The 15,216-nt window shown below is 39.8% G+C and overlaps 1 protein-coding gene across 1 annotated transcript in view; it reads right to left on the bottom strand.

Moving 5' to 3' along the window:
• Positions 1-15,216, bottom strand: part of LOC139213996 (piezo-type mechanosensitive ion channel component 2) — a 74,172-nt gene that overhangs the window by 32,163 nt on the left and 26,793 nt on the right. The window contains exons 8-16 of the mRNA XM_070844727.1: positions 11,798-11,972; positions 8,582-8,701; positions 7,105-7,222; positions 6,156-6,337; positions 4,312-4,542; positions 3,606-3,726; positions 2,975-3,168; positions 2,477-2,625; positions 1,496-1,669 (exon numbers count right to left, since the gene is read on the bottom strand). Of these exons, the coding sequence (XP_070700828.1) occupies positions 1,496-1,669; positions 2,477-2,625; positions 2,975-3,168; positions 3,606-3,726; positions 4,312-4,542; positions 6,156-6,337; positions 7,105-7,222; positions 8,582-8,701; positions 11,798-11,972 (1,464 nt within the window). The remainder of the gene's footprint in view (positions 1-1,495; positions 1,670-2,476; positions 2,626-2,974; positions 3,169-3,605; positions 3,727-4,311; positions 4,543-6,155; positions 6,338-7,104; positions 7,223-8,581; positions 8,702-11,797; positions 11,973-15,216) is intronic.

Raw genomic sequence — 15,216 nt, 5'->3', positions numbered from 1 at the left:
GGTTTTATTGGGGGAAGAGCTGGAAGGGGCTTGAAGGGGGACTTAAAAATCCAGGAAGACAGAGGACCCAAAAAGAGAAGGTTACAGGCAAAATAATAAAACATAAAACCTGAAAACAAACACTATTCACATCAGTAAAATGCTTAAACACCAGAAGTGAGATATGTCAGAAGATCATCAAAGTATCATCATCGGCAGTAACAGGGACAAGTCAGTCTGGGGAGGAAGGACGAGACTCAGAGGTGAAATGGGATGGCGATGGATGCCACAGAAAGCGAGCAGATACCCACCTATTCATGATCAGATAGACACGCCCATTGACTTTAGTGTGGCTGTGAGAAAAGGGTGGCAGAGGAGAGATGGCAGCAGGTCACAGAGAGAGGCAGAGACCAGCTAAGCAAGCGACAGCGAAACAACGGAAAATCCACAACAACACGACAATAAAGTCCAGCTCACCACACCACAGACTGTGGAAAGGTTATAACGCAGAGCGCACGACACTGACAGATGAGAACAGTGGTTATAGTGGGCGTGTGACAGGGTGTGAAAGTGTGATTATCCAGAACAGTGAGAGATGAAAAGGGATGAATGTTTTCACATCACGCTCAACTATGATCGTCGGGTTTAACATGCTTACATTGTCATTTACTATTCTTGAGTCACGGGAAATACTTCAGCATTACTCTTCATCAGCTGTCAGTGGAGCCATGTGGACCTGAGGCCCCAGTTTGTCCCTGTATTATTACACTCAAGTCACAGAGGGACACAGATGTTTTTCTGAAAGATGCTCATGTTGCAAACTTTAATGTGTTGTACATGATGAGAGATTGCGTTATTCAATCTTTGAAATATTTACTGCTATTTTAAAGGTTATCTACAGAATCACCAGAGACTCGTCTAACAGTCTAGATGAGGAGTAGTTTGTCTGATACACAATAAAAAAAGGTTGTGTTGTATTTCGTATTTCATTGTTTAACAACCTGGGTTTTTCAGAGATTACCAGAAGTTTCTCTCTCAGAGGAAACAAAAATACTTTGTTCTTTGGCTCCACTGTAATAATTCTCATCATGATTATTATGTGTTATTTTACACATTTCTGAAAAATTACAGGTAAGTTGTAATTAAAAACTACCAAAATTAGTAACTGAACTTTTCATTTTAAACAGAACTTGGTCTGATGTATTGTAACATTGCACTGAACATCATTTCATTATTTTATGTGATTTTGCAACCATTTGCCATATTGTGAAATATAAGAATATCTCATTTTTATTTGATAATTTGATATAAAGGATGGGATTTTTCAAAAAATGTTATGAGTTTATTCATTGAACTGTGAACCCACAGGTGATTAGCTATAAGTTCAAATGCCAATTTCTTGGGATCTTTAACACCAAAGGGTCATTTTAGTTTTGTTTGTTTGTAATTTGCAATGAACTCATACAAGCCAAATAAAAAAAAAAACACTAAGTCAAACAAACAGAGCCTGACTCACCTGTAGATAGTGCTCTCCTCTTTGGCCACCACAGCCTGGAGGTCGGTGAGCTGGAGGAAGCGGTCATGGAAATAGTGCAGGTGGAGAATACACACCAGCAGGAAGGAGGTGGGAATGAAAACCCTGGTGAACAGCATGGAGACATTGAACCTCTCCAGGCCCAGGTCCTTCAAACTGCAAAGATGGAAAAAAAAATAAACGAATCAGGAAAACATGAGACTCAAGCTTACATTTGGTGTTACCTGAATTACCTGAAGAGCCAGGACACCAACAGCCAGCATTTACTTGAGAAAACACGAGAGGCTGAAACATTATCAGCAAACTTTGCGTGTTGAAGCATCTAGCTGTATTCTACCTATATATTCATCACCACTGTAACTACGCTTTTCCGTTATCCTGAGCCCCATTTATACATATTTTGGCTTCAAAAAACAGGTACAGAAACTTTTGGAATTGGTCCAGTAACTGGCAGCAAACAGGACAGATTGATTGCAACTTAATTCTTGGGGGAAATTGTGGCTGATAACATTTCTAAAATTTCTTGTTTTTGCCAGTAACAGGCACAGATTGTTATTCAAAGTGTCTGACAACTTTGCAGAAAGGATCCCAACAGAGATAGACCTGTAAGATCCTTTTGGTTTAACAAGAAACAGCCGTTATATCACAATGGTCATACACTCCAGACTGCACTGATAAAAACAGCAATTCTACCTTGCAGAGTACGGGAGTTGCTGGTCTACTGGTGCCTGGATTGGTTAGTTTGTTTGTGTTAGTGTTAGTTTTTGTTGTTGTATGATTTTGGATTTTACACTAACTGATCAAGACATCTGTAGACCAGCAACTCACATACAAAATTACTGTTTTTGAGAAATAAAGCCAAAGTTTAGGGGAAAGCTTAAAATCTAATTGTCCCTGTTGCCAGTCTGGAAATTGAGACCAGCAGTGAACCAGAAATGTGCTCCTCAGACCTGTGGACCTCACCTATTTTCGTCCATGTTCAACAGGTTGGACCAGAAGCCCAACGAGCTTTTAAACTGGAAGGTGTAGACCAGGATGAGGACCAGCATGGTGTACACCACCACCGACATCCAGAAGTACTTCAGGATCCTTCGCCACCACTCAAAGTGCACCTAGAGAAGAAGAACTGTCATGATTGTGTTGCAGGGATTATGAATTCTCTGACAGGAGAGAGACAGGAGCTAAACTGGAGGATGTAAAGAACAGTATTCACTGTGCACATTATGAGAAAATAAACTTCTTGAACATTGAAAACATATTCTAGCAGGACCCTCAAATAAATATATGTCTGAAAATTAGCATATTTCTCCTTTAAAGAACGTGGGAAGTGATTAACATAACAATAGACGATAGGAAAACAACACCAAACATCTAAAAGTGTTGGTCTGTGTGTGTGTGCTCACATACATCTGATGTGCAATCATGACCAAGGCACTCACAATCACCAGTGTGTTTAGGTACCTGATAGAGCGCCACACAGGAGAGGAACATCATCATGTAGATGATTTTGTACATGACGATTGTTCCCTCGAAGCTGACGAAGAAGAACATGCCTCCACAGATGTAGATCCAGTATTTAATCAGCAGAGCCATGACCATGTTGCCCAGAACCTGCATGATGTCCTGCTCCCCTCCCTCCTCAGAGTCCTCCTCCTCTATAAAACACAGCAGTGAATCAAAAAACTCTGCATTAACTCACTACGACTTGCAACTAAAGCACTGTATGGGTGAGGACCATAGATGATGAAGGCTTTTACAAAGATCTTTCCTAAAAACTCAAAGCAAGATGAACAAATTACATTAATTTTAACTAACAACAGATAGGAATATAGTTACTTCATTTTAAAAGCTACTTTCCTTTTAAATTGTCAGTACATTTTGGCATTTGCAAGGAGCATATAAACATTTAATAGATTGTTTGTGTGTGTAATATAGTTGTAAGAAGATAGAGTATGAATGAATACAGTAACTGAATTTGTTTGAAAGAAAATCTAAAAAAACCTCATCAGATTTTGGGGGTAACTTCCAAAATAACTTGTACTGTAACGTTGTACAGTATTTCCACAATAATCTAAACAGAGTAAGAGCTTACCTTTCTTCTTCTGATCCTCCACATGAACGTCTAAGAGATCAGCACTGTCTTCTTTTTGTTTTTCCCGTCTCTCTGTAAGCGTTTGTCTCAGCAGCAGCCAGAAACTCAGCAGACACAGGATCTGCATATAATAAATAAAATGTTTAGACAAACTTAAGACCTGCGAGAGAAGAAGAAAATGAACTAATGAATCATTCGCATTTACTTTAAGTTGCTGAGAGCATGTTACGGGTGGTTAAAACAACATGAGGAGACGTATAGTATACATGTGTGTGTGTGTGTGTATATATATATATATATAGTTTCTAAACTCAAATTGGATTGTCTAAACATTCAGGCACATGTTGCTTTCATCTGGCACTTAAAATACATTCTTAAAGTACAGTTTAACCTAGGTGTGTAATATAAATGCATCTCACATGCACTGTTTAATAAAACAGTAGTATGGACTGCCCTCTCTTATCTAATTAATTGACTATAAGGGACTCACAGCTTGACAGTATAATCCATTCGCTGAATATACAAAACATCTGTTGCATTAGAAGTTGAATCACACATTGAATCGCATTTTGCGTTTTCAGATCACATGTTGTAACTCAATCTAAAGGTCAGTTTTATTGCTTGCATGAGTTTATACGAGATAGAAATTAATGACAATCGTCAAAATCAAAATCAAAACTTTGGCTGTTAGTTTTAACTCCCAAACCTTGGATGAAAGTGAGTGGAAAGGGTTGTCCTTCTTGAGAAAGAGCCCTGAGACTTCTGACAAGTTCTCAAAACTCCAGATGTACTGCAGAACTATCAGCAGGTTACCGTAGGCCACCATGAAGGGAGAGGACAGCATGGCGTAACGCCTCCGGTCCCTCACCATCCACAGCATGCAGGACCAGATGAGGAAGACAAACGTCAGCCAGCTGACGTATGTGATGCTCCACGCCTGAAGAGAGCAAACCACAGGAAATATTTAACAAATGAAATAAAGTTTTATATATTTGTTTGAGTTTCTCCAATGTGTCTCCAATGCACAGTAAATATTTATATATGAATGGACAGAGTTGTCTAAAACAAGGCTGAATTTCACGAATGTATTCAATGCTATTAATTGCTTTTTTCCTATATTCTTTTGGGATGTATGTACAGTTCCCACACCCTTAGGTGGGTGACACCAATGTGTATTACTGTCATGCTACATATTACTGGCAACCAAGTACAACTATCTAGACAACTATCACCTGGATTACTTTTGATACAGGGGAAAAATATTGATTATGTTGTTATTTTGCACTGAAGTCGTGAGGAGCGGTGCTGTAGTCTGGATTTTAGAGATACTGAGACCATGACTTTCCACAACCTCGACCTAAGAGCTTCTTAGAAAGTCTTTAATAATGTGACATTTAAGAAAAAGTTTTACTGAAATTAAGCAGTTCTGTTAATGAAATTCTCCTGAAAATCAACTGCTCGTGAGGAAAACTAATTAAACTGTAACTAAAATAGCTTTCTCACTACTTTGTCTCTACGTTTTCTATAATTACTACCACATTTATCAGGTCTTTTCAAAAAGCTGCTTTGGAAACTATATTGGAATTACAGCCACCTGTTTTGTCAAAATAAAGGTTTAAACGTCTGAATCCTCTCCACGGTGCCAGGAGTAAAATTCAGTTGTAGGAATGAGGTTAGGGTTTGAATCCTGGTGGAAAAATACTGGAACCATCCTCAAAATGTTTTGACTGAATAACCCCTGTAAAGTTGCTTAAACTCTGACTTTTTGGTATTTTTTCTTCTTTTAGATGATTTCCAAACAGATTTATGGACATTTGTCCTCAATATAGGTGCTGTTGATGACTCTGAGCAGAAGGGATGTAATATTCAAAGTAAAAAGTTTTGCGTAACTATGGACAAATCCAAACACTGTTACTTAAACTCTTTCTCAGACTTTAATTTGTCGTAATTTAATAAATAGCAGAGTTTGTGTGTTACAAAGTCATCATCGAAGTCAAACTAACTGTTATTTAAATCTACCAACCTATGCTTCAGCCAGGGATGTTGAAACTATGAATAGATGCAGAACAGATTTTATATTTTAGATATCTTGCCACACACTCAGCCGTAGAAGATGCCCAGTACAACCACAGTTTCCTCCCGCTGGTCATCCAGCAGTTCCACTGCAGCAGAGACGGGTTCGGTGTGTTTTTCAACAGTATCTTAATCGAAGCCGACCAATGAGTGTTTGACATTCACTAACCACACCAGCATGTTTCCAGCAGGTCTGTAGTTTTAAACGTGTTACTCTGGTTTTAATGCTGCATTCATGTCATGACAAATTAAGCTGCTGCGCTCTGGAAAACAACAGTCACACCATCATCGCAGTGGTTTTAAGAATCTGAGAATTACACTGACGCCAATATTGCCAACTCTGCTTGAAGAGAGTCATTTTTTTTCTCGTCTGTTTTTCAGTTAATTTTTAATTCACAAATAAAACTGGTGTTTTCCTTTCTAACATCCAAACAATAAAGGCAGCATGAGCCAGCTTCTGTAACACCATCTGCTCACCATCATGGCTATGAGAGCACAGATGTAGCTCTGTTTCATGATGAAGTTGAAGATTTTGACCAGCGCACCGACTCCTTTTTCCTTTATCCCGTCCTCTCCTTCCTCAGACTTCTCCTCTCCTCCCTCCAACACCGAATCCTCTGGGGGCAAACACACTTCATACACACACTCATCCTTCTTCTCTGGATGGAAACAGAAACACAACTCACTGTTACTGAGAGTTATTGTCCATAGTAATAGACAATTATCATCCTGTACAAAATGTCATGATGATTCATCTCATGGTTGTGGACATATTTCAGCCTAGTGGACTGACCAAACAACCAAGAGACCATTGTTAGCATCCTGAGAGCCACGATGCTAGCATGTCTAAAAATCTGTGGTCTCTCCAAACCACAAACAAGATCAATACAGTTCTGTTTTCTAAGACTTTGCAAAGCTGTTGCAGAGACGCACAAGACACTGAAAACACTGCTGCATTCACAGGCTGAAATTCACTGTGACATGTAAAATGAGTGAAGAGTCCGTTAAAGTGCAAAGTAAAAGCACAAAGACGTACGTTTTGTACAATCAAAGGATTTGTCTCAGCGTCTGTTGCAGACAAATTCAATGATTTCTGGTGCAGTTAATACCAAATTAACTGTAAATATGGCAAAATACAAGAAAAAGGTAAGAGGAGGTTTATAAAACTTCAAAAGGTGCATCTTTATACTCTGTATAATATTCTATGAAGTTTAAAGTAACCCTTTCAGAAACTACAGTAGGAAAAACAAACCAAAGAGAGCTTAAAGTGAACTTTAGATCAAAATTTTCACAATTGTTTCTTTCATTTTGAAGTCGTTTATTGAGGTAGTCTTTCTACAGTAGCTCCACTCTGGTTTCAACTCATCCAGTTTTGATTTTTTCAGTGAAACTCAGAAGGTAGCTCGGTAGAGGGTAAACAGCTTACCTGTGTCATCCCTGGGCTGGTCCATTTTGTAATGAGGGGTGGAGTACAAGTCCAGACACACTGGTCCGTTCTCAGTTGTGACGAAGTCAAAGGACGTCCCGTTTAAGGTGGGCACCGCCTGCAGATCAATGTCATAAATTAAAAATGGATTTCTGGAACTGAGGGACAGCTTTGTCACTGGGATCACACTACTGTACAGCATTCTGCCCCACAATGGCAAACATTGGGTAGCTTTTCAGTTTTACCTTTTACCAGCTGGATATTGTGCTTTTTACCTAGAAAAGTAGATCATAGAAGCAGCTTTTTGTTCATTTCAGATAGTTTGTCTGGCACTTAGTTACCACACTTTGACTTTGTAGGGCAGAAGAGGGATTTTTCTACTTTTCACACTGCACATTCTCCAATTTATCCCGACATAACCTGTCTCATAAACCAGAGTTAACGAGCATCTCATAAAATAAAAATCCAAATGGGAGTTTCTTTATATTTCCAAGAGCCCAGAAAAGTAGAGAAAATATCAAACTTTCATCTTGCCAACATAATCCGTGTTTCCACATGAGAGACACTCGGGCACAGGGGCTTCATTTGAGCTTGACAGGGATAACCTAGCTCTGTGAGGGTGCAGTGTGAAAAGCAATTTTCAGTGATTCCCTTTTCTTGCAGCAAGACTGAGGGGTGAAGGGAGGTAAGATGCACAGATTTGATCCAGAGCAGCCCCCACCTCAGTTGTACTGATGCCATCCTGGGTGGAGAGGAGCTAGGAGGAGAAAAGAGCATACAAGGCAAGGTGTGTTATCGATGAGCTGCTGAAGTCAAAGGCCTCCTTGTTCTTTATAGTCACTGATAAGCAGGAACAAAGTCGAGCAGCACCACTCTGTAAATCGAGCTCATCACTCATCTGTGTCTGCACACCCTAAAAGCTTTTAAGCCTCAGGAGGTGGCCGGTGGAGACAGACTACGGACCTTGATATGGGAACAAGGTCAGAGTGTGTGTGTGTACGGCGAAGGTGAATGTTCGGGTGAAACTAGATGTGAGTTTGTGAAAACAATCAGTAACTACTACTGTTACTGAGCTAGCATATTACAGGATTTTTCCATTGCACTTTATTATTGTTTAAAAGTCAAACTGCATCAAATTGTTCTAGTTGTCAGTTAAAACAATGCAACAAGGAAATGAGTAATACGGGATTTCAGCAGCCAAGCTTGTTGAGTTAAGCTCTTCTGAAGTTGAAGAAAACTATTACAAACAGATCATCATGATATCTCCAAAGCCATTTGTTTGAATTCTCCACATTTTCTCCTCCATGTCCAAGAAAACACAGTTTCTTAATAGCAGTGTATTCATGCAGTCTTACTTTGGGATCCTTAACACAGTGCCTGTTGGTATGCTGACCAAAGGATTGGTTACTTAATGACTGTTTAATAATCAATACTGTTAGTCATGTGTGTGTAACCTGTGGGTGTAACCCACACATACGTTTTTCTCATCCGTCCCCTGCCGTAATTTCCACCACATCTGCCTCTTCCTGTTGGCTGAGTTATTTGATCTGTTTCCGTCCAGATCTTCCTCCTCACACATATCACTGTCCTTGTCATCCTGAAAAAACATAGATATAGTCATGATTTAACCAGCTTCTACCGAACACTGTTTTACAGGGTATGAGTGCGGTGTCTGAGGAGGAGTTGGGTAACCTTTTAAAAGAGGAAATGATGTAGTTTTACTTTATTATTATCAGCATTTTATCACTTACCAGTGATTTTTTTGTATCTTATTCTCAACAAACACAGTGGTGAACATTGGTACAGGGTCCAGCTGACTCAAATACCACAAAATACTGAAAAATACTGCCTTTAAGACACATTTCATTTAAGACTGGTGAGAGAATTCCACCTCAGTGCACTTTTCTGTGTTTCAGGAATTTTGTCAGTGTCAGTATGTTCGAACAAGACAGAGGAATGCTGTTCTAGAAAAGGAGAATAAAACATTATTGAAACAGGTTAATATTGAGGCTCGACAACAGATAAACGCTCTTGTTAAGTTTATGATTTTCTGCATTAAACATCAAAATTTTTCAGTAAAATCAGAACTTGACCTTAAATTCAATTCAAGTTTTAGTGGCATCAATGACTGATGAAAAAATCCAGTTTCCATTGTTGGTGTCTAGTGCTGGTTATGGTCATAAAATGGTTTAAAAAATGTCATCAACACAAGCATTTCTTAATAAAGCCAACATGAAGCTCAGACTACACACCAAAATGGTTGCTAAATAACTAAATCATTGCATTGATGGCATATTTTGCTTTTCTTTGTTTTCAGTCTGCATTCCTTTGAATAGTTTTAGCAAAATTCAATTGACTTACTCAGTTTCACAGTTTTTACTGCTGAATAGATACAGGTGATGAACTACAAATAATTTATTAAATTATTTGTGAAAAGGTAAATCCATCAAGATTTTCATCATAATGTGGCATCTCTGCTATCGAACAAACCTGTCAGCTGCTGATTCATGTCATAATCATGTTTTATTATTAGTGTCGTCGAAAGTGTAAGGGTAGGTGAAAACAGACACACACACACACACACCATTGTGGGGAGATCAATAATGCATACAGCCCCAAAGGTTTACAAGGAAGTATTGACCTCTCTATAAAAACACTGATCTATAACTCCATTACAGGACAGAAGAGCTGAGCGACAAGGTCTGAGGTGACGGCAGATGGGTTACGGTCCTCATGACGTTAAAGTCCACCTCTTCCCACATTGCACACCATTTCATTGAAACATTAAAACATGACATTTCATTAAAAGTCATCCTGATAAAGGTCTGAGGATCGAAAAATAGATTATAAACTCTGACCCTCACATGTGGTCAGTTCATTAACAACCTGTCAATAAGAGTTCTAGTGTAAAACTTTATAGTAACTAAGCCCAGCTTTAAAGGTCCCATATTCTGCTTATTTCCAAGTTACTACTGTATTTGGAGGTCTGACTAGAACAGGTTTACATGGTTTAATGTTCAAAAAACACATTATTTTTCTCCTATCAGGCTGCTGCAGATGTTTTCAGTCTCTGTCTGCACGCTCGCTTTTAGAAAAACTTTGTTGGGAGCTGGTTTTAGTGATGGAAAAACAATGACGGACAGCGAGATGGATTCAGGAGGTTTTTAGCAGACGCGGCCAGTCGGCCTGCAGAGGGCTGGAAGATGTCACATGATCAACAGATCCCCTTATGACATCATAAAAGGAGCCAAATCTAACCTGCATGTTTTCACTCACATTTACTGAAAGATGGAGCAGGATGATCTTTTCCCAGAGTCGGTGGGTCTCTAAGCAAACCAGGGACTCGCAGTTATGTTGAAAAGACATTAAAAAGCATATTTTGCTGTTTTTTTTTATTTTATTCGCTCTCTATCTGTCTATGGCAATAAGAAATAATTGCAAGTGTGTTTTAGGACCTCACCTGTCAGAGGTCCTAACAGCACCCTCACTGACAGTTTTGAATGTTTGTCTTCACCTGAAAGTCACATATATGTATTGTTTCTTTGGATTTTTAATGGTCCTGACCGACAGGTAGTGACTTAACAGACGTTCACTTAACTGAAAATCTCCAAGATTATGACTTTAATAAAAATTGTAAACTTTAAATACAGAGGGCATCCTCTACACCAGTGAGGCTAATTTGTCATCAAATTTGGACCAGTGATGTCTGAGTTATTACGTAACAGGTTTTTTCTGTTACCCCTGTAGAGCACTATAACACTGGAAAATGGAGCCCTGATTCGTCCTCCCTTCACACTTTGTCAAAATTAGACCAACAGTGTCTCAGATAACACCTGAGCTACGGCGAACAGATGCAGCCAGCAATCGATCACCCTGGAATCTTCCATCAATACAGTTTCTCTGATCACGAGGCCACCTGGCTGCCCATTTAATTCAATCTGCTTCTATTTCAGTTCACTGTCTGGAATTTACTCTGGAGCCGTATGGAGGTGTTGTGTGCCGAAATCAACTACTTCTACGTCAACATCTTTGACGCCCACTCGACTGCTCACATCCAAACCAATTTTACCTTAACTGCAAATCCAGCTTTCTCTGAGCCAGAGCTCATTCAATTCTTCCAGCATAAATAACAGTTCAATCACACACTGTATGTGGGAAGGCAGGTTATTTATCCCATTTCGGTTTCTTTAGGGTTGCAATTAAAGAAAGAAATCCACCCTCGGATGCCCAGTCATTATTCATTCTAGCTGAGATTTTCGGGGTTTTGTTACACACATTAGCCCTCTTCTTGTTTTGTATTTTGTTATCGGGTGACTTCATTTCTTCACTGCATGTCAAAGAATCCGTGTGCATAAAGTCCACAAAGCAGGTGAGAACTTGTCGCGAAGTGTTGAAGAGAGCGATTGTAAAAATCAAATGACGAAACATGTCGGATGTCTTGAAGCTGCACTGCATACTTGTCTAAGGAGGTGTTCTGCCTCCGCTACTTCTATATTTCTTCCTCTATGGCTGATCATAGATTTCCCTGCAAAATCGAAGAAGCTTGAGCTCTATGACTGAAGCTCTGACTAAATGTTGTAGTTACACAAACAATCATAGACATAGACATATTCCACAGTAAATGTCACAATGCTGTGATCTAAAAGCAGCTACTCTCATGTGTTTTCACCACATTTCTGTCAGCTGTACTCACCGTGAGCTGGTCGATGGGCTCCTGCAGCCAGAGGCGGATGAGTGTGGCCAGGGTGTAGTAGAGAATCAGCAGCATGATGGGATTGACAAAGTGGTACCACTGACGCTCCGGGTGCACAATGAGCTTCCATGTGTTTGAGCAGTTGCTCTGAACAATGTGGGAGATGCCAAATACACTGCAGAGATAGACAGACAAGTATATGAGGACAGGAATAGAGACTTTTGCCTGGATTTGAGCTGTAAAATCAGGAACTTTTAGTATAAATAAGCAGGAGGTGACATTATATAAACATATATACAAAAATACTGACCATAAACAAAGCTTGAAACATAGAGGTCGAGATAAACTGGAGTATATTATACAACTTTATTCCCAGAAAATATGTCTCTGTAAATGAGCTGCAGCTATTAAGTCGATTAATCAATTGCCTGAAAATCAGGTTTTGCTAATTTGATAATAAATCAATCATTAAAATAATTTATCATACAAAAAGACTGAATACTTGGCGGTTGGAGGTTCTCAGTGTAGTTGATGCTCATAAATTATGTCCCCCTTCAACAGCAATGAGAAGAAGCATGAATACTGATGGTAAAATCTTCTGTGAACTGTGGCTGTTCCCACTGAGATAAGAGTAGTGTTCAATTCATTACATTCTGTTCAGGGTGGGAGGCCTTGGGTTCCTCATGTTTAAAACTAACTATCGATCTCAGAAACGAAGCCAGCATGGATGAGGTGATGTAAATGTTGCAAAGAGATTGTAGGAACTGCAGAGTCATTCTGTCTGTGCCGGGCAATCTACAGTGTCTACTATACATCAGTGGCTCAGTCTCTACAGAGGTCCCAAGAAAAACCAGAGAGGAGCCAAGAGGATTAAAGGGATAAGAAATCAATACATTGATTCTGTTTTATTTTTATTTATTTTATTTTATAGTTTTTTCTTTTTCTTGATAACTGCCGAACATTTTCTCCTCTTCAAGTCAAACAATCTGAACAATCAATTCTACACTCATTAGCAGTGATGGTAGTAAAGTTAGTTTACGGTAAACTAAGTATGCATTTCAGACCCATCTACACATTGAATGTTTACCTTTGCTTATAACAATTATAAGCTGTTCTGAATAATATTACTTAGTGGCTAGAGTCCCGTCTTCAGCTCAAATTGGTTAATTAAACAACCGCTCATCACATTGAGAGGTAATCACGGTCTCTGCGGACAGTTTTTTTGCTGTTCAAAAAGGATCCTGTTGCGTCCTGGGCGCCTCCCTTTGAAGGTTCTCTGGGCTCGTCCTAACTGGTGAGAGAATCCGGGATAGACCCAGAATACTCTGGAGAGATTATTAGAGATTATCTTATCTGGCTTGGGAACTCTTCTGGATCCCACAGGAGGACGTGGAGATTTAGAGGGATGTCTGGACTACCGTCTTTAGCCTGCTGTCACCACGACAGGACTCCTGGATATGTGGCTGAAAATGAATGAATGGACCACCTCTAATGTTTTTAGTAGGTGATATATTACAGTGAACAAACTACCTTCACTGTACAGTGGAAATACCAGTGAGGAAAATACACTGACAAGCAACTAAAGAATAAAGGCAAGTGATGTCAATAACAACTATTTTAAAGTATCTGAGAGTTGCCCTCTAATAAACAGCTTTAGAAATTGTGTAAGTGTAATCTCTGACTTTGAGTTTTTGTTTGATAACATTCCTGCGAAGAAAATCTCCCTCTACGCCCCGACTTTGGAATCTGAAAAATGCAGTGAGGCTAAAAGTCTGTTTGTACCACAAAGGATGCCGTGTGATTCACTCCTTTCCTCCGAGAGCAGAATAAAGGTCATCTGCTCAACAGGAACTGCACTGACGTATTCCAGTGACAACCACACAGATTTAGATGCCTCCTGAGTCTCTTTCTATGCCATGTGGAGGAGTGAGCACCCCCCCATCTCACCCCATCACACTTCCTGTGCAGTTTCTTGTTGCAGCTGGGGAAGGCCCGCTGGTCACATGACTGGGGACTTCCATTGTAAGTAAGGGAGGCAGGAAGTGGCGTGGAAGCCAGGTCTCTCAACAGTCTCACTCAACACCCGGCCGACAGCAAGGCCAAGTCACTGTCAACAAGCACAATTAGGGCAGGCACTGAGGTGGCCTATTGTCCGAGGGGGGGTGCACATATTTACGTCTGTAAGAGTTTCCCTCTGGCCGCCTGCTCAGAGAACGTGTTACTTTTATCATCACGTTGGGCCTCAGTCTTCACGCAGTGGTGGACAGAAATACCTCAGCGCTGTGGAAAGTCAACACGAACGCATGAGGACACGGCAGATGATGAAATAATTGGCCTGTTCATGTAAAGAGCGATCAAAGAACAATCCGTGCCCTCACAAATTTCCAAATTTAGGACTTAAAATACACAAATGAAGAGCTTCTCTCCAAAATGAAAAGTCCGGTGTTTAAAGACATTACACCCACTCACCCATGTTAGAAGTGAAATTAAGAGTGTGAATCTTACTATTTCAATATTTTATAGGCCCAAAGAGATAAAAATATCCAGTATTTTATTGACTTTAAGAATTTTAGAGGCAGGGAAAGGTGAATCTATCCAGAACTTTACTACTTTTAAGATTATCCCTTTAATTATTCGCAAATCTCTCAGATTCAACTTGAAACCCTCTGGGGGATCTTGAACCTAAGGCTGAGATGGTAGTGTATAGTTACTACAGCTTGTTTAAACAGGCTCTTCCTGACTGTGCAGATGGTGTGAGGGGGTCCATTCATTCTAATGAGTTTGTTTTGTAACGAGAAGCCTGTCAATGCAGCAGCGTAATCACACCTTATCTGCCATCTGACCCAGGAGAAGGATGGGGAGGACACAAGGTTTGTCCAAGGCAGTTTCAGCTATACATAGCTGTAAATAGCCTCGGTCCTGACACACAGCAGCACAGCTTTCAAATAAGAAACCCTGAGATCAATAAAACCCTGCAACACCAAGGGCACTGAGACAACAGCTACAGTAAAGACTGAGTCAGGTTTAAAAGAGGATTCAGATGAGGTGCTTCAAGTTAAAGGGTCTAATGAGCAGCAGCATGATGTGAAGCACTTTTTAGGCTGCTCTCTAATTTATATTCATGAGTTTTAGCTGTTTGCATCTGACTGTATCTTTATTTGGATTCTCAGTTAAGTAAACCTGCTTGTAGCTAAACTTGTAATGCTGATACAAAAGAACGTTTTGTGATTTTTACACATTGTATTTACTGCTTGTTATATTTTACCTATTTGACAGCTGACTGTGAATAAACAAGTCTTACTGTTGTTGCCTCCGCCAAAGCAGTTTGGTTTTTAGTCCCTCTCTGTTGCCTGATAATTAGCAGGATTTCTCAAAACTGGTGTCAGGAGATTTCACTGAACTTTGTTGGAAAGGGAGGC

The sequence above is a fragment of the Pempheris klunzingeri genome, chromosome 15 (assembly GCF_042242105.1).
Source record: "Pempheris klunzingeri isolate RE-2024b chromosome 15, fPemKlu1.hap1, whole genome shotgun sequence".
Taxonomy (NCBI): domain Eukaryota; kingdom Metazoa; phylum Chordata; class Actinopteri; order Acropomatiformes; family Pempheridae; genus Pempheris; species Pempheris klunzingeri.
This window is presented reverse-complemented; position numbering and strand designations above follow the sequence as displayed.